Source organism: Piliocolobus tephrosceles, chromosome 1 (assembly GCF_002776525.5).
Source record: "Piliocolobus tephrosceles isolate RC106 chromosome 1, ASM277652v3, whole genome shotgun sequence".
NCBI classification, from domain to species: domain Eukaryota; kingdom Metazoa; phylum Chordata; class Mammalia; order Primates; family Cercopithecidae; genus Piliocolobus; species Piliocolobus tephrosceles.
The window spans coordinates 169,344,740-169,364,100 of record NC_045434.1 but is presented as its reverse complement, the minus strand read 5'-3'; the positions used below and the strand labels follow the sequence as shown (position 1 = coordinate 169,364,100).

At 43.4% G+C, this 19,361-nt stretch overlaps 1 protein-coding gene across 2 annotated transcripts in view; it reads left to right on the top strand.

The window, feature by feature from the left end:
* The window catches only part of ZYG11A (zyg-11 family member A, cell cycle regulator), a 58,747-nt gene that overhangs the window by 14,096 nt on the left and 25,290 nt on the right, over positions 1-19,361 (top strand). Inside the window, exons 3-8 of one of the 2 annotated variants that reach the window (XM_023188436.2) lie at positions 5,464-6,215; positions 8,399-8,539; positions 12,268-12,444; positions 15,745-15,809; positions 17,087-17,186; positions 17,275-17,325. In XM_023188436.2, the coding sequence (XP_023044204.1) occupies positions 5,464-6,215; positions 8,399-8,539; positions 12,268-12,444; positions 15,745-15,809; positions 17,087-17,186; positions 17,275-17,325 (1,286 nt within the window). The remainder of the gene's footprint in view (positions 1-5,463; positions 6,216-8,398; positions 8,540-12,267; positions 12,445-15,744; positions 15,810-17,086; positions 17,187-17,274; positions 17,326-19,361) is intronic. The other variant, XM_023188442.2, reaches the window with a different exon arrangement.

Genomic DNA, 19,361 nt, shown 5'->3' with positions numbered 1-19,361 from the left:
TGCGGCAACATAAATGAACCTGAAGGACATTATGTTAAGTGAAGTAAGCCAGGCACAGAAAGATAAATACCACATGATCTCACTCACGGAATCTAAAGAAGTTGATCTCGTAGAAGAAAAGAATAGAATAGTAGTTACCAGAGGCTGGGGAGAGGAGAAGAAAGGGGAAATAGGGAGAGATTACTCAACAAGTACAAAGTTAGAGTTAGATAGGAGGAATAAATTCCGGTGGCCTATTACACAGTAGGGTTTCTATGATTAACAATAATGTATTATATATTTCAAAATAGATAGGATTTTGAATGTTCCCACCACAAAGAAATGATAAATGGGTAAGGTCATGGATATACTAAATACCTTGATTTGATGATCACAATATATATACACATATAGAAATATCACACTATACCCCCAAATATATACAATTATGTATCAAAAATAAAATGCAAAAGAAATGAAAGAGGGAACACAACTACTAACCTTATAGAAATGAAATGGATTAGAAAGGAATACTGTGAACAAGTGTATGCCAATAAATTCAATAACTTTCACGAAAGGGACAAGTTTCTAGAATAACACAAACTAAAATTTTTACACATATCTTTATGGTAGCGTAAAGGCTGAGGCAGGAGAATCACTTGAACTCAGGAGGCGGAGGTTGTGGTGAGCCAAGATCATGCCACTGCACTCCAGCCTGGGCAACAGAGACTCTGTCTCAAAAAAAAAAAAAAGACACAAATGGCCAATAAGCACATGACAAGTTGCTCAACACTGTTAGTCATTAGGGAAATGCAGATTAAAAGCCCAACAGATACTATTTCACATCCACTAGGATGGCTATAATCAAAATGTCAGATGAGCCTTGGTGAGAACATGGAGAAACTCTTGGACACTGCTGGCGGGAATGTAAAATAGCACAGCCACAAACAACAGTCTGGCAGTTCCTCAAAAAGATAACGAGTTACCATTTGATCCAGCAATTTCACTCAGAGAAATGAAAACTTATATCCACATAGAAACTTTTACACATTCCTGCAGATTCATATGGGGCAGAGAAAGTTTAGAATACATTTTTTTTAAGTTTAAAAATAAAATGTGTACACATATCTTTATGGTACCATATTATTCATAACAGACCAAAAGTGAAAACAACACAAATGTCCATCAACTGAAAAACAGATAAATACAATGTGGTATGTCCATACAGTAGAATATGCTACTATAAAAAGGAACGAGTACAGATATACATGTTGCACAATGTGAGCCTTAAAAACATGCTAAATGAAAAAGGGTGGGCACACGAGACCACATAATGGATGATTTAATTTATATTAAATGTTCAGAATAGGCAAATCCATAGAGATGGAAGGTAGACTAGTGGTTGCTTAGGGCTGGAGGGATGTGAGAAAAAGGAAGTAAAATCTAACGGGCACAAGGTTTCTTTCTGAGGTGATGGAAATTTTGAGGTTCTGAAATTGATTTATGGGCCAGGCACGGTGCCTCATGCCTGTAATTCCAGCACTTTGGGAGGCTGAGGCAGGCAGTTCATTTGAGGTCAGGAGTTTGAGACCAACCTGGCCAGCATGGTGAAACCCCATCTGTACTAAAAATACAAAAACTAGGCCGGGCGCGGTGGCTCAAGCCTGTAATCCCAGCACTTTGGGAGGCCGAGACGGGCGGATCACAAGGTCAGGAGATCGAGACCATCCTGGCCAACACAATGAAACCCCGTCTCTACTAAAAAATACAAAAAACTAGCTGGGCGAGGTGGCGGGCGCCTGTAGTCCCAGCTACTCGGGAGGCTGAGGCAGGAGAATGGCGTAAACCCGGGAGGCGGAGCTTGCAGTGAGCTGAGATCCGGCCACTGCACTCCAGCCTGGGCGATAGAGCGAGACTCCGTCTCAAAAACAAACAAACAAACAAAAAAAACAAAAAAAAAAAAACAAAAACTACGGCTGAACGTGGTGGCTCACACCTGTAATCCCAGATTATAAAACTGCTCATTTGTTGTATAAAGTTTCTTGTAATAGGTATTTTGTCATATAAGTGCTATGATTTTGATGTGTTCCTCTGACCCCTGTATATCCTGTCACTTGAACGTTGAGGTAGATGCTTGATCAAGTTCATGTTGGTTTTTTTTTTTTTTTTTTTTTTTAACTCTTGGTGTGGTGCTATGTGCTTTCTTCAGGGAGTTGATAAGGTTGGTTTGTTTTTGTGATTGCAGTGGCCATAGATGGATGATCATTGCCTAGATCCGTTAAATTATCAGGAGTGGCTGGGCACGGTGGTTCATGCCTGTAATCCCAGCACTTTGGAAGGTCTAGGCGGGAAGACTGCTTGGAACCAGGCGTTCGAGGCTATAGCGATTATAGCACCATTGCACTGCATCCTGGGCAGGAGTGAGACTCTGTCTCTTAAAAGAAAAAAAAAAAAAAATTGGGCTGGGCACGGTGGCTCAAGCCTGTAATCCCAGCACTTTGGGAGGCTGAGACGGGCGGATCACGAGGTCAGGAGATCGAGACCATCCTGGCTAACACAGTAAAACCCCATCTCTACTGAAAAACACAAAAAACTAGCCGGGCGAGGTGGCGGGCGCCTCTAGTCCCAGCTACTTAGGAGGCTGAGGCAGGACAACGGCGTAAACCCAGGAGGTGGAGCTTGCAGTGAGCTGAGATCCGGCCACTGCACTCCAGCCTGGGCGACAGAGCGAGGCTCCATCTCAAAAAAAAAAAAAAATTGGCAGGGCGCATTGGCTCACGCCAATCCCAGCACTTTGGGAGGCCAAGGTAGGCGGATCACCTGAGGGTCAGGAGTTTGAGACCAACCTGACCAGCATGGAGAAACCCTGTCTCTACTAAAAATACAAAATTTTCTGGGTGTGGTGGCGCATGCCTGTAATCCCAGCTACTCGGGGGGCTGAGTCAGGAGAATCGCTTGAAGCTGGGAAACAGAGGTTGCCTGGGCAACAAGAGTGAAAAAAAAAATTGTCAGAGTTTCTTGTTGGTTTGACTTTTAGTGGTCATTACTCTCCTTCACCTTTCTGGTTTAGAGTAGTGTTCTGTTTTGTTTTTTTTCTTGTATCCTGGATTACTCTTCCACAATTTCCTTCTGTTCTTCTATCTGCACCTTAAGTATTTTGTGCTTCTTAAGGACCTGTCTTGGATACTTTTCTCACTCTGAACACTCCTTATGTGATTTTCCTTGGTTTATTTTACCTCCTGTACTGTCATTCCCCAGAGTTCCCAGCCCTTTATCCTAAACTCCTGAATCATGTTACCAGTTGATCCCTTGGTGTCCTGCACTTTTGTCTGGGCAGCTGAGCCATCATATTTTTCTGATTTTCTTCCTACCTCATTGAATGCTGCTGCTTTTATTTTTTTATTTTTTATTTTTTTGAGACAGAGTTTTTTTTTTTTTTTTTTTTTTTTGAGACGGAGTCTTGCTCTGTCGCCCGGGCTGGAGTGCTGTGGCCGAATCTCAGCTCACTGCAAGCTCCGCCTCCCGGGTTTACGCCATTCTCCTGCCTCAGCCTCCGGAGTAGCTGGGACTACAGGCGCCCGCCACCTCGCCCGGCTAGTTTTTTGTATTTTTAGTAGTGACGGGGTTTCACCGTGTTAGCCAGGATGGTCTTGATCTCCTGACCTCGTGATCCGCCCGTCTCGGCCTCCCAAAGTGCTGGGATTACAGGCTTGAGCCACCGCGCCCGGCCGAGACAGAGTTTTGCTCTTGTTGCCCAGGCTGGAGTGCCGTGGTGCGATCTTAACTCACTGCCATGACTTAGCTCACTGCAACCTCTGCCTCCCAAGTTAAAGCATTTCTCCTGCCTCAGCCTCCTGCTGGGATTACAGGGGCCTGCCACCACGCCTTGCCAACTTTTTATATTTTTATTTAAAATGGATTTCACCATGTTGGCTAGGCTGGTCTCGAACTCCTGATCTCAAACTCCTGACCTCAGGTAATCTGCCTGCCTCAGCCTCCCAAAGTGCTTCAATTACAGGTGTGAGCCACCGCATCCAGCCTATTTTATTTTTTTTGAGACAGGGTCTCACTCTGTCGCCCAGGCTGGACTGCAGTGGTGTGATCATGGTTTGCTGTAACTTCAAATTCCTGGGCCCAAGTGATCCTCCTGTCTCAGCCCTGAGTAACTGGGTCTACAGGTGTGCACTACCATGCCTGTCTAATTCAACATTTTTTTTTGTAGAGACAGCGTGTCCCCATGTTGCCCAGGCGCCTGGGATCAAGCAGTCCACATGCCTGGGACTCCCAAAGTGCTGGGATTACAAGCATAAGCCACTGTGCACAGCCTAAATTTGTCTTTTTTCTTTTTTGGTTAGCAACAGTCTTAGTCTGTGTCCCCCAGGCTGGAGTGCAGTGGCACCTGCTTGGCTCACTGTTCCGCCTCCCTCCCAGGTTCAAGCAATTCTCATGCCTCAGCAACGAGTAGCTGGGACTATAGGCATGTGCCACCACGCCCGGCTAACTTGTATTTTTAGTAGAGAACGGGGTTTTACCATGTTGGTCAGGCTGGTCTTGAACTCCTGACCTCAAGTGATCCGCCCGCCTCAGCCTCCCAAAGTGTTGGGATTACAGGCATGAGCCATTGTGCCTGGCCCTAAATTCTTTACTCTGTCACAAAATTGGTGTTTCTAAAAATGTAATTATAACCCTTTTTTTTTTCAAAGAAGCTACATCAAAATGCGATGACCAGCCAGGCGCAGTGGCTCACTCCTGTAATCCCAGCACTTTGGGAGGCCGAGGTGGGTGGATTACTTGAGGTCAGGAGTTTGAGACCAGCCTGGCCAACATGGTGAAACCCGGTCTCTACTAACAATACAAAAATTAGCCGGGCGTGGTGGCAGGTGCCTGTAATCCCAGCTACTGGGGAGGTTGAGGCAGGAGAATCACTTGAACCTAGGAGGCAGAGATTGCAGTGAGCTGAGATTACGCCACTGTACTCCTGCCTGGGTGACAAGAGTGAAACTCAGTCTCAAAAAAAAAAAAAAAAATGTGATGACTATTCATTTTATGGTTAAAAAGTCTTCAATTGTTCCTCATTGTCTGTAGGATAAAAGTCTGAATTTCCTAGCTTTGTGGACAGGACTTTTACCATCCTCTTCATCCTTGCTTCCAGCCATGCCCCCTAACAGGCACTATGTCCCAGTAGTGTTGTTCTACATTTTGAGTGATTTTCTGCTCTATGTCTTCTATTTCTTTGACATACTCACCTATTCAAGTTTCAGTTTCCTCAGCTACATAATAGTAGTAATAATAATTCCTGTATAGTATTAATGCAAAGAGTACATGAGATAATAATATTGTTAAAGGAGTTTAGAACAATGCTAGCACAGAGCAGTAAATGTTGTCATTATTGTTATTATTAGCATCTGTCTTCTTTGCCACATTTTATCCTGGAAAGACATGAGATCTAGTCGTCATTATAAGTTGGTTCTGGTTCTTTTATAGGCAAGCTGACTGACAGAACAGCAAGCATTTTCCGAAGCAACCAAATGAAACTGAAGCTGGTCAATATCCAAAAAGCTAAAATCTCTACAGCTGCATTCATAAAAGCCTTCTGCCATCATAAGCTCATTGAACTGAATGCTACTGCAGTGCACGCTGACCTCCCAGTTCCAGACATCATAAGTGGACTCTGCAGCAATAGCTGGATCCAGCAAAACCTCCGGTGTCTCCTGTTAGACTCGACAAGCATCCCTCAAAATTCAAGATTACTGTTCTTTAGTCAGCTCACTGGTCTTCGCATTTTAAGTGTTTTTAATGTTTGTTTTCGTACTGAAGACCTGGCTAATGTTTCTCAGTTACCAAGACTGGAAAGCTTAGATATCTCTCATACTCTGGTCACTGATATTTCTGCACTGCTTACCTGTAAGGATCGATTGAAGTCTCTTACAATGCACTATCTAAAATGCCTGACCATGACCAAACCACAAATTCTTGCAGTCATTAGAGGACTTACATGTCTGCTTCACCTTGATATTTCTGATCACAGGCAACTCAAATCAGACCTAGCTTTTCATTTGCTACAGCAGAAGGATATCCTGCCCAATGTTGTGTCATTGGATATTTCTGGGGGCAATTGCATCACTGATGAAGCGGTAGAACTATTTATACAACAGCGGCCTGCCATGCAATTTGTGGGACTATTGGCCACGGATGCTGGCTCTTCTGACTTCTTTACTACAAAGCAAGGCTTGAGGGTTTGTTCTTATCTAAATAAGTTTTGTTTCATTTGTTTAGAATATTATTAAACTTGTGCTATAGACCAGAATTTTTTTTTTTTTTTGAGATGGAGTCTCGCTGTCACCCAGGCTGGAGTGCAGTGGCTGGATCTCAGCTCACTGCAACCTCCGCCTCCCAGGTTCACGCCATTCTCCTGCCTCAGCCTCCCGAGTAGCTGGGACTATAGGCCCCCACCACGTCACCCGGCTAGTTTTTTGTATTTTTTAGTAGAGACAGGGTTTCACCGTGTTAGCCAGGATGGTCTCGATCTCCTGACCTCATGATCTGCCTGTCTCGGCCTCCCAAAGTGCTGGGATTACAGGCTTGAGCCACCGTGCCCGGCCCCATAGACCAGAATTTTTACCAGGCATTAGGGTTACGGAGACAGATAAAAAAATCCTTAAACAGCTTATTTAATAATTAACGATTATTGTGCACCTACTATGTGGTAGGTTGTGAGAATATTATTATTTTTTGAGATGGAGTTTTGCTCTTATTGCCCAGGCTGGAGTGCAATGGTGCGATCTCGGCTCACTGCAACCTCTGCCTCCTGGGTTCAAGCGATTCTCCTGCCTCAGCCTCCCGAGTAGCTGGAATTACAGGCATGTGTCGTCACACCTGGGTAGTTTTGTATTTTTAGAAGAGATGGGGTTTCACCTCATGGTCCGCCTGTCTCGGCTAGGATTATTGGCGTGAGCCACCTTTATCTGTTTGTCTATCTACACCAATACTATATATATATATGTATATATATATATGTATGTGTATATATATGTGTGTGTGTGTGTGTGTGTGTATTTTTTGTTTTTTTGAGACAGAATCTCGGTCTGTCACCCAGGCTGGAGTGCAGTGGTGTGATCTCTGCTCACTGCAACCTCCGCCTCCCGGGTTCAAGTGATTCTCCTAGCTCAGCCTCCTGAGTAAGTGGGACTGTAGGCATGCATCACCACGCCCAGCTAATTTTTGTACTTATTAGTAGAGATGAGGATTCACCATGTTGGCCAGGCTAGTCTTGAACTCCTGACCTCAGGTGATCTGCCCACCTTGGCCTCCCAAAGTGTTGGAATTATAGGCACCCCGCCTACTGTCTTGATCACTCATCACGCCCGGCCTACTGTCTTGATTACTCTAACTTTTTTTTTTTTTTTTGAGACGGAGTCTTGCTCTGTCGCCCAGGCTGGAGTGCAGTGGCCAGATCTCAGCTCACTGCAAGCTCCGCCTCCCAGGTTTAGGCCATTCTCCTGCCTCAGCCTCCCAAGTAGCTGGGACTACAGGCGCCCGCCACCTCACCTGGCTAGTTTTTTGTATTTTTTTAGTAGAGACGGAGTTTCACCGTGTTACCCAGGATGGTCTCGATCTCCTGACCTCGTGATCCGCCCGTCTCGGCCTCCCAAAGTGCTGGGATTACAGGCTTGAGCCACCGCGCACAGTCAGTTACTCTAACTTTATATGAAGTCTTGAAATTAGGTAATGTGACTTCTTCAACTATGTTATTCTGTTTCATAATTGTTTTGGTTATTCTAGGTTCTTTGTATTTCCATATGAATCATAAAAACAACTTGTCAGTATCTACAAAAAGGACTACTGGTATTTTAGTTGGGATTGCATTGAATCTGTAGGTCAGTTTGAGGAAAATTGCCATTTAATAACGATGAGTCTCCTGTTGTTTTGAAAAATAGAGATGAGGTCTCACTCTGTTGCCCAGGCTGATCTCATAGTCCTGGGCTCAAGCAACCCTTGTGCCTCAGACTCCCGAAGTGTTGGGATTACAGGCATTAGCCACCATGCCTGGGACTAGTCTTCTGATTCTTGAACCCAGTATATCTCTGCATTTATTTAGATCTTTAATTTCTCTCAGCATATTTTGTCATGTAGCTGGGACTACAGGCGCCTGCCACCACGCTTGGCTAATTTTTGTAATTTTAGTAGAGACGGGGTTTTACCATACTGTTCAGGCTAGTCTCTAACTCCTGACCTCAGGTGAGCCACCTGCCTTAGCCTCCCAAAGTGTTGGAATTACAGGCGTGAGCCACTCCACCTGGCCAACACCTGGAACATTTAATTGAACATCTGTTATTAGTGTCTCAAACAATGGATGCCCCAAAAACCCTGTGCTTAAAAAAGAATGGTGAAACCTATTTGGTAACGTCTTTATTTTCAGGTTGCTGGAGGAGCCAATATGAGTCAGATTTCAGAAGCCCTGAGCCGATACAGGAACAGATCATGTTTTATGAAGGAAGCGCTCTGCAGGCTATTCACAGAGACATTTTCAATGGAGGTAACCATGCCTGCTATTTTAAAGGTAATTGAAGAAAGACAATTTTTATTATTACTTCTTAACTATGGTTCAATTAATAATTTTTTTTTTTTTTTTTTGAGACAGAGTCTCGCTCTGTCACCCGGGCTGGAGTGCAGTGGCCGGATCTCAGCTCACTGCAAGCTCCGCCTCCTGGGTTTACGCCATTCTCCTGCCTCAGCCTCCGAGTAGCTGGGACTACAGGCGCCCACCACCTCGCCCGGCTAGTTTTTGTGTTTTTTAGTAGAGACGGAGTTTCACCGTGTTAGCCAGGATGGTCTCGAACTCCTGACCTCGTGATCCGCCCGTCTCAGCCTCCCAAAGTGCTGGGATTACAGGCTTGAGCCACCGCGCCCGGCCCAATTAATATTATTAACGAACCACACTGAATATAATAAATTATATGCTTTATTCTGTAGTGAGTCAAGTGCTCTCATAGAGCAAAGAGAAGAATGTTAAGCTTAGCCGACAAAGTGTCTTTTGCTTTGAGCATCTGGATTTATGTGGAATAAATTTGAATCAAAACAGTTAAAATTTGGTCTAAGTAAGGGACTAATAGGATCACATGGCTTTCTGAAAGAAAATAAGCACAGAACAAAATAAAAATAATTAAAGGGTGGCCAAATCTACCACTTAAAGTATTTTGTGAATAACATAAAGTTGCCTTTATTGATATAGCCAAACTTAGCTTTGGTTTAGGGAAGGATGCGTTTTATTGTAAATGTAATTACAAGTATTAAGTGGCTTGGGAAAGAAAACTGCAGTTATTTATTTTTCTTTTTTTTTTTGAGACGGAGTCTCACTCTGTAGCCTGGGCTGGAGTGCAGTGGCCGGATCTCAGCTCACTGCAAGCTCCGCCTCCCGGGTTTAGGCCATTCTCCTGCCTCAGCCTCCGGAGTAGCTGGGACTACAGGCGCCCACCACCTTGCCCGGCTAGCTTTTTTGAATTTTTTTAGTAGAGACGGGGTTTCACCGTGTTAGCCAGGATGGTCTCGATCTCCTGACCTCGTGATCCACCCGTCTCGGCCTCCCAAAGTGCTGGGATTACAGGCTTGAGCCACTGTGCCCGGCCAGTTATTTATTTTTCTTTTATACACGTGTTTATTTGAAACATAGTTGTTTTTAGTGAAACATGACAACGAAAGGTCTTAAGAAAAATCTTGTCTTTTATTATTTATAATTTTTTGCAATTCCTTAAAAATATGGATATTTTCCCAGCACTTTGAGAGGCCGAACCGGGTAGATCACAAGGTCAAGAGATTGAGACCATCCTGGCCAACATGGTGAAACCCCATCTCTACTAAATACAATACAAAAATTAGCTGGGCATGGTGGCGTGCTCCTGTAGTCCCAGCTACTTGGGAGACTGAGGCAGGAGAATCACTTGAGGTTGCAGTGAGCCGAGATCGCGCCACTGCACTCCCTCCTGGTGACAGAGTGAGACTCAAAAAAAAAACAAAGATATTTTTACAGCATGGGAGATTAACTTTATTTACAGCTCAAAAGCAATGATGTATAAAGAAAAACTCTGGCCAGGCGCGGTGGCTCAAGCCTGTAATCCCAGCACTTTGGGAGGCCGAGACGGGCGGATCACGAGGTCAGGAGATCGAGACCATCCTGGCTAACACCGTCTCTACTAAAAATACAAAAACTAGCCGGGCGAGGTGGCGGGCGCCTGTAGTCTCAGCTACTCGGGAGGCTGAGGCAGGAGAATGGCGTAAACCCGGGAGGCGGAGCTTGCAGTGAGCTGAGATCCGGCCACTGCACTCCAGTCCAGGCGACAGAGCAAGACTCCGCCCCAAAAAAAAATAAAAATAAAAATAAAAAGAAAAACTCTGGGTCAGCTGTGGTGGCTTATACCTGTAATCCCACCACTTTGGTTGGGAGGCCCAGATGGGAGGATTTCCTGAGGCCAGGAGTTCAAGACCATCCTGATCAACATTAGTAAGACCCTGTCTCTACAAAAATTTAGAGAAAAAAAAAAAAAAAAAAAGCTCTGACTGGGCGCCATGGCTCACACCTGTAATCCCAGCACTTTTTGGGAGGCTGAGGTGGGCAGATCACCTGAGGTCAGGAGTTCGAGACCAGCCTGGCCAACATGGTGGAACCCCGTCTCTACCAAAAATACAAAAATCAGCCAGGCTTGGTGGCAGGTGCCTGTAATCCCAGCTACTGGGGAGGCAGGAGAATCACTTGAACTTGGGAAACGGAGTTTGCAGTGAGCCGAGATGATGCCACTGCACTCCAGCCTGGGTGACAGAGTGAGACTCTGTCTCAAAAAAAAAAAAAAAAATTAGCTGGGCATGGTTGCACATGCCTGTAGTCCCCGCTACTTGGGTGACTGAGATAGGAGGATTATGTGAGCCGAGGAGTTTGAGGCTGCTACAGTAAGCTATGATGGTGCCACTGTACTCCAGCCTGGGTAACAGAGCAAGATCCCAACTCGAAAAAATAAAATAAATAAAAAATTCTGGGCCTTTTTTTCCATCTGTAAGGAAGAGATTGAATTAAATGTTCTTCTGTTTTTGTTTGTTTGTTTTTGTTGTTGTTCTTTGAGACAGGGTCTCACTCTGTTGCCCAGGCTGGAGTGCAGTGGCATGATATGATCTCAGCTAACTGCAGTCTTGACCTCCTGGGCTCAAGTGATCCTCCTGCCTCAGCCTTTTGAGTAGCTGGGACTATAGGCGTGCCCCACCATGCCTGGCTATTGTTTTGTTTTTTCTATAAATATGATGTCTTACTATGTTGCCTAGGCTGAATTTAGATTTTCTAAATTTCTTTTCATACTAAGATTCTGTAATTTTTGTGAAAATCACATTTCTTTTGGTTTCTGGATTTCTAAATTGCAGATGATGGCAATCTAATGAAACTGAAAAATCAATTTAGCAATATACAAAAAAATGTCATTTTCCATAGCAGAAGTATATCCCAGGTCTGTCTCTGGTAGAGGAAACAGATCACAGTGTCCCTGAATGGCAGAGCAGGTGGGGTCTAAGCTTGGAACAATGCCCTCATTTTACATTTGTGTTCTAGGTCTTCCACAGTATAGCTTCAAGTTGCCTAATGTTTTGTTTTACCATGTTTCAAATTCTTCTCCTCTGTTGGTGGATTTATCCCATCCTTTTTTCCACTTTGTTTTTCTTTATCACGCTTCTTTCCCCTATGAATACCCTGTCTATTCTGCCCCTACATTTATCTCCTCCTGTGTAAATCCTGAGACTCTGCCTAAATGTGCTCTTTCAATGAGTTCTTTCGATTCTCTCCCAGAAATGACCACTCTCTCCATAATTACTGTCCTCAGACATCACTTCATTGATGCGTCTTTTATGGTGCTTTTCTTCCATTTTATTTTTTTGGCATTTCTCACAGTGTTACTACTCTCACAAGGCTTTATGCTAATGAGTGGCTCTCACTCATGTTTGTGTCCCCTGCAGCGCCTGTCACAGTAGCTTGTATGGAGTGAGGCTCAATAAATGATTTTGAGTTAATTTCACAGATAAAGAAACAGAGGTCTAGAGAAAGGAAGTGACTTGGCCAAAGTCGCACAGATAGTGACTCCATTTGGATTAGAAGGCTTTGCTGTAATACTCTGATGTACTAAAGAATAAATGCTTGGAGTAGGGAAAATCTGTTCTTGTCCCAATAAACGAAGATTTCTGCCAACCAAAACATGGACAAGACAGCATAGAGAATATTAGTGGCATCATATGCACTAAAAACAAGTTCATCTTCAGCTTGTGGCTGTAGGAATGAGGAATCACCCGTTGGATTTGCCAGTGCAGTTCACAGCCAGTGCTTGCGCTCTCAACCTAACACATCAGGGCCTGGCCAAGGGGATGCCTGTTCGCCTGTTGTCAGAGGTCACCTGTCTACTTTTCAAGGCTCTGAAAAATTTCCCCCATTACCAGCAGGTAATTTCAATTGAATATTTGTTTGTGCTTTTTTTGTTGTTGTTGATACAGAGTCTCAGCTCTGTTGCCCAGGCCAGAGTGCAGTGGCACTGTTTGTTTTTGGGTTTTTTTGTTTGTTTGTTTTAAAGACAGAGTCTCTCTTTGTCGCCCAGGCTGGAATGCAGTGGCATGATCTCAGTTCACTGTGACCTCTGTCTCCCGGATTCAAGCAATTCTCCTGCCTCAGCCTCCTTAGTAGCTGGGATTACAGGCATGCACCACCACGCCCAGCTAACTTTTGTATTTTCAGTAGAGATGGCTTTCACCATGTTGGTCAGGCTGGTCTCAAACTCCTGACCTCATGAGCCACTGTGTGCAGCAGACAATTTGTATTTTTTAACTCTAGGATAAATATGTGAAAAATATATTATTTAGTTCTGGTTTTTCGTCCTATTAGAGAAGGAGAATAGATAAAAGAATTTGTGTTTGTTATAGAAAAAATAGGAAATATAGATAAGCAGTGAGGTTAAAATTTTCTTTCTTTTTTTTTTTTTTTTTCTTTTTTTTTTGAGAGATTTTCACTCTAGTTGCCCAGGCTGGAGTGCAGTGGTGTGATCTCAGCTCACTGCAACCTCTGCCTCCTGGGTTCAAGCGATTCTGCCTCAGCCTCCCAAGTAGCTGGGCCTACATGTGCATGCCACCACAGCTGGCTAATTCTTTTTTTTTTTGGGGGGGGGACAGTCTTGCTATGTCACCCAGGCTGGAGTGCCGTGGCACGATCTCGGCTCACTGCAAGCTCCACTTCCAAGGTTCACGCCATTCTGCTCCCTCAGCCTCCCCAGCAGTTGGGACTATAGGCACCCACCACCACACCTGGTTAATTTTTTTTTTTTTTGTATTTTTAGTAGAGATGGGGTTTCACCGTGTTAGCCAGGATGATCTCGATCTCCTGACCTCGTGATCTGCCCACCTCGGCCTCCCAAAGTGCTGAGATTACAGGCGTGAGCCGCCACACCCAGCCAGTTAATTCTTTTGTATTTTTAGTAGAGACGGGATTTCACCATGTTGGTCAGTCTGGTCTCAAACTCCAGACCTCAGGATTACAGGTGTGAGCCATTGCTCCCAACCTGAGGTTAATATTTTAAAAATCTCTCATAAACCCACTGCCCAGAAACATCTATTAACACTTTATTGTTTAGACCTTTACCTCACCCCACACATGAAAATTAAGCTGAATTGAATCATACATCTAAATATAAAAGCAAGGCTGGGCTTAGTGGCTCATTCCTATAATCCTAGCACTTTGAGAGACCAAGAGGGCAGGCTCACTTGAGGCTGGGAGTTTATGATCAGCCTGGGCAACATAGTGAGACCCAGTCTTTACTAAAAATAAAAAAATAAAAATTGGCTGAGCATGGTGGCAAGCATCTGTAGTCCTTGCTACTCGGGAGACTGAGGTAGGAGGATTACTTGGAGTTGGAGGCTGCAGTGAGCTTTGATCTGAGCCACTACACTCTAGCCTGGGCAACAAAGCAAGACCCTGTCTAACAAAAACTCTGTCTAAACAAGACCCTGTGCCTGGCCTACAAAAACAAACAAACAAAAAAGAAAAGAATAAAACTTTAACAAAATATAAAAGAAAACATTTGTGACCTTGGGGTAAGTAAAGATATCTTAGGATATGAAAAGCACACATTATAAAAGAAAAAAATGAAAGTTCATCAGAATTAAAAGCTGTTCTTTCTCACACACACACATGTGTATACACACACCTTTTTTTTTTTTTTGTGAGTCTTGCTCTGTTGCCTAGGCTGCAGTGCAGTGGTGCGATCTTGGCTCACTGCAATCTCCATCTCCTGGGTTCATGCCATTCTCCTGCCTCAGCCTCCCGAGTAGCTGGGACTACAGGTGCCTGCCACCATGCCCAGCTAATTTTTTTTTTGTATTTTTAGTAGAGATAGGGTTTCACCGTGTTAGCCAAGATGGTCTCGATCTCCTGACCTCGTGATCTGCCCGCCTCGGCCTTCCAAAGTGCTGGGATTACAGTCGTGAGCCACCGTGCCTGGCCTACACACATTTTCATTTTTATTATTTTTTTTGAGATGAAGTCTCACTCTGTTGCCCAGGCTGGAGTGCAGTGGCATGATCTTGGCTCACTGCAACCTCTGCCTCCTGCCTCAGCCTCTTGAGTAGCTGGGATTACAGGTGCACGCCACCATGCCTGGCTGATTTTGTATTTTCAGTATAGATGCCGTTTCACCATGTTGGCCAGGCTGGTTTCAAACTGCTGACCTCAGGTGATCCACCTACCTTGGCCTCCCAAAGTGCTGGGATTACAGGAGTGAGCCACCATGTCCGGCCCCCAGCCCCCCAACACACATTTTTAAAATTAAAAGGTAGATGATGGACTGGGAAACATGTTCATTTTATATATATGAGAATCGACTTCATTCAGAGTATCTAAAGAACTCAGCTTGTTAATACAGTACAAATAAACCAGTTATAAAAATGATCAAAGGATTTGAACAGTTTGGTAGTTTCTTTAGAAGTTAAATATACACTTTATAAACTACCTAGTCATTCCACTCCTAGGTATTTATTGAAGATAAATGAAAGCATGTATCCATATAAAGATATTTACATGAATGTTCATGGTACCTTTATTTATTGCCAAAAACTTGAAACGTACCAAATGTCCAGCAACAGGTGAATAGATACATTGTAACAAATCTATTTAGGGAAACACTGGTTGGCACACACAGAGATGAAGTACTGATATCTGCAGTGTAGATGACACTCAAAAATGTTATATGCTGAGCAAAACAGGCCAAACTCAAAAGAGCAGAACCACATGATTCCATTTGCATAACACCTTAAAAAAGCTAATCTATAATGGCTGCAATTTTCCAAGGATAGGGTTACAGGGTTGAGATTGACTGGAAGAGGGGACAGTGGAACTCTCTGGGGTGATAGAAGTATTATATCTTGATTGTAACAGTGGCTACACAGGGGTATACATTTGTGAAATCTAATTCAAATGTGTACTTTGTAAAGGGAGTTGATTTTTTTAAAAATACAATTAGGAAGTTGGTTTTCCTCATTTATTTCTACCTTATTTTTAAAGTTGGAAAATCCTACTCAGTCTTCATTCTTGCATGGCAGTCATCAGTTATAGCATTAAATGAAAATTGTGGATAGGGACAGGTACACAGTGAGCTCTCAATAAGAAAAGCTCACTAGTAATACTTCCAAATACATAGATCTTTGTTTAGAATGGAATGTTACCTTTGTTCAAAATTATTTTTCTTTATTCTCTAAAAGTTACAGAAGAATTGTCTTCTCTCCTTAACCAATTCCAGGATTCTTGTGGATGTTCCGTTTGACAGGCAAGTATAAGACTTGGTCATTTGATTGGGGTGTTGGCCTTTGGTTATTAAATGCAGGGGCCTGATTAAGGCTGGGATAAGGTGTTTGGAGAGAAGGTTCTGTTGAGCTTCTTCCACATAGAAGTGATTAGAAGTACCCTACTTGAAAATGTCTCTTGAAGTGATTCCAGTACAGGATAGTGGGTAAGAACAGGTTCCAAGAGCCAAACATACTTGGACTTAAGATCTAGCCCTTTCATTATCTTTGCTTATAAGTTTCCTCATTTGTTAAATAATGCCTCTTACCAGCATTAGATACGATAGTGTCTGTAAAGTACAGGCTATTCTAAAGAATATTAGTAATAGGCCGGGCGCAGTGGCTCACGCCTGTAAGCCCAGCACTTTGGGAGGCCGAGGCAGGTGGATCACGAGGTCAGGAGATGGAGACCACCCTGGCCAACATGGTGAAACCCCATCTCCACTAAAAGTACAAAAATTAGCTGGGCGTGGTGGCGTGCGCCTGTAGTCCCAGCTACTTGGCAGGCTGAGGCAGGAGAATCGCTTGAACCCTGGAGGCGGAGGTTGCAGTGAGCCAAGATCGCACCACTGCACTCCATCCTGGGCGACAGAGCGAGACTCCATCTCAAAAAAAAAAGAAAGAAAGAAAGAAAAAAAGAAAAAGAATATTAGTAATTTATTCATTTTGTTATGTAATTATTATTTTAATAGTAATTTACTTTTTAATTATTTAGAAAATCATCATCATCCTAGCCATCCCAGAAGGATTTCCCTTGAGGCCTTAGCAGTCTCTCAGATTCACAAGTTTTAAAACATTTATAATAGTTGACAAAAGAGCAGAGAAATGAGGCACGAGCTAACAAGAGCAAAGCCCCTGATTTGTGAATACAAGGTTTAGGCTCAGTCACTTTGTAACTGAGTGATGTTTGCTGCAGCATTTTAGCATTGTCTACTACTCAGATTGCAAATTGCTACCACTCTGGAAATTCCCTTTCTTTTTCAGACCTATCATAGTAGAAACTGGATGATAAATACATTTTTTTCTTAGATTTGCTCATCTTTATGTAAATTCTGTGTATTTTGCTCACGTTCTTATTTGCATACTCTCCTATCCCCCTGCCTGGTCTCTCTGCCAAATGCTCTTGGTTTTCATAGCTGAGGATTTAAAAGTCCAAGACTGTTTTTGTTATAGAATTACTCGGGGAATGCCAAATGATTTCTTCTGTGTAGTTTCACAAACTTTCTATATGGTTGTGAGAAAAATAAATACTGCTTTTCAGGTTTGATGCTGCCAAGTTTGTCATGAGATGGCTCTGTAAGCATGAAAACCCCAAGATGCAAACAATGGCAGTGAGTGTCACCTCTATTCTAGCTCTGCAGGTATGTGATTTCTTAAAGGCAAGATTTCTGTCTCTCTAGTTTTTATACAGGTTCCATAGTTCACTTGAGTCTTTCTGTTTGCTTACAGCTCTCACCTGAGCAAATGGCACAGCTTGAAGAGCTCTTCATGGCAGTTAAGGTAGGTTCCTTATCACGTTCATAACCTTTTTTTTTTTTTTAAAAAAGTCAAATTTATGATTGTAGCTTAAAAAACAATCAAATCATTCCAAAAGGCCTACTAAAGTGAGAAATCTGAAAGACTTTCTCCCCAGAAGAAACTTTCTAATTTTGTAGCTATTTCTTTTGATATATACCTCTACGTATCTTTTTTTTTTTTGAGACAGAGTCTCACTCTGTCGCCCAGGCTGGAGTGCAGTGGCGCGATCTTGGCTCACTGCAACCTCTGCCTCCTGGATTCAAGCGATTCTCCTGCCTCAGCCTCCTGAGTAGCTGGGATTATAGGCATCCCACACCTGGCTAATTTTTGTATTTTTAGTAGAGATGGGGTTTCACCATATTGGACAGGCTGGTCTTGAACTCCTGACCTCGTGATCTGCGCGCCTAGGCATCCCAAAGTGCAGGGATTATAGGCATGAGCCACCACGCCTGGCCATACCTCCACATTTCTAAATAAAATGCTTATAGTATAGTTTCTTGATTGAGCAGTTTTAGGTGTTACTGATTTTGCTACTACTATGGTAGGTAAGAACTTAGCTCTCCTACATATCTTTCTACAAATTAGTTCCTCCTCCAGTCCCCAACAAATTTATATCACAATTTAAAATAAATCATTAATCAGTATTTATGTTATGATTATGTTAACATCTTTCACTAAAAAATTTATCTCATTGGGCCGGGTGTGGTGGCTCACGCCTGTATTCCCAGCACTTTGGGAGGCTGAGGTGGGTGGATCACAACTCAGGAGACTGAGACCATCTTGGACAATGTGGTGAAACCCCCTCTCTACTAAAAATACAAAAATATAAAAATTAGATGGTTGTGGTGGTATGTGCCTGTAATCCCAGCTATGTGGGAGACTGAGGCACGAGAATTGTTTGAACCCAGGAGGTGGAGGTTGCAGTGAGCTGAGATCGCACAGGTGCACTCTAGCTTGGTGACAGAGTAAGACTGTCTCAAAAAAAACAAAAAAAAAATCGTTTTATTCTGTACTTTTTATTTTTATTTTATTATATGAATTTTTTTCCTCTTGTCGCTCAGGCTACTGTGCAATGGCACGATCTCAGCTCACTGTAATCTCTGCCTCCCGGGTTCAAGCAATTCTCCCGCCTCAGCCTCCCAAATAGCTGGGATTACAGGCATGTGCCACCACGCCCGGCTAATTTTGTATTTTTTGTAGAGACAGGGTTTCACTATGTTGGTCAGGCTGTTCTTGAACTCCTGATCTCAGGTGATCCACCCAACTCAGCTTTCCAGAGTGCTGGGTTTACAAGTGTGAGCCGTCGCGCTCAGCCTGTTATATGAATTTTTATCATTAATGTCTCAGCATGTTTTTGTACTTTTTTTTATGGCATTTGAACCATCTTTTTTTTTTTTTTTTTTTTTTTGAGCTGTGTGGTCTCTCTTTGTAGCCCAGGCTGGAGTGCAGTGGCATGATGATGGCTCACTGCAGCCTCGACTTCCTGGACTCAAGTGATCCTCCCACCTTAGCTTCCCAAGTAGTTGGGGACACAGGTGCATGCCAGCAAATGACTGACATATATATATATATATATATATTTATTTATTTATTATAGTTACTTGTAGAGATGATGTCTTGCTGTGTTGCCCAGGCTGGTCTTAAATTCCTGGGTTCAAGTGGTTCTCCTACCTTCGCCTCCCAAAGTGCTGGGATTACAGGTTTGAGCCACCACAACTGGCCTTTTTTTCTTTTTCCTCAAGAGCTATTTATTTATATATTTATTTTTGAGATGGAGTCTTGCTCTGTCGCCCAGGCTGGAATGCAGTGGTGCAATCTCAGCTCACTGCAACCTCTGCCTCTCGGGTTCAAGTGATTCTCCTGCCTCAGCCTCCTGAGTAGCTGGGATTACAGGAGCGCACCACCACGACTGGCTGATTTTTATATTTTTAGTAGAGACGGGGTTTCACTATGTTGGTCAGGCTGGTCTCGAACTGACCTTGTGATCCGCCCACCTCGGCCTCCCAAAGTGCTGGGAT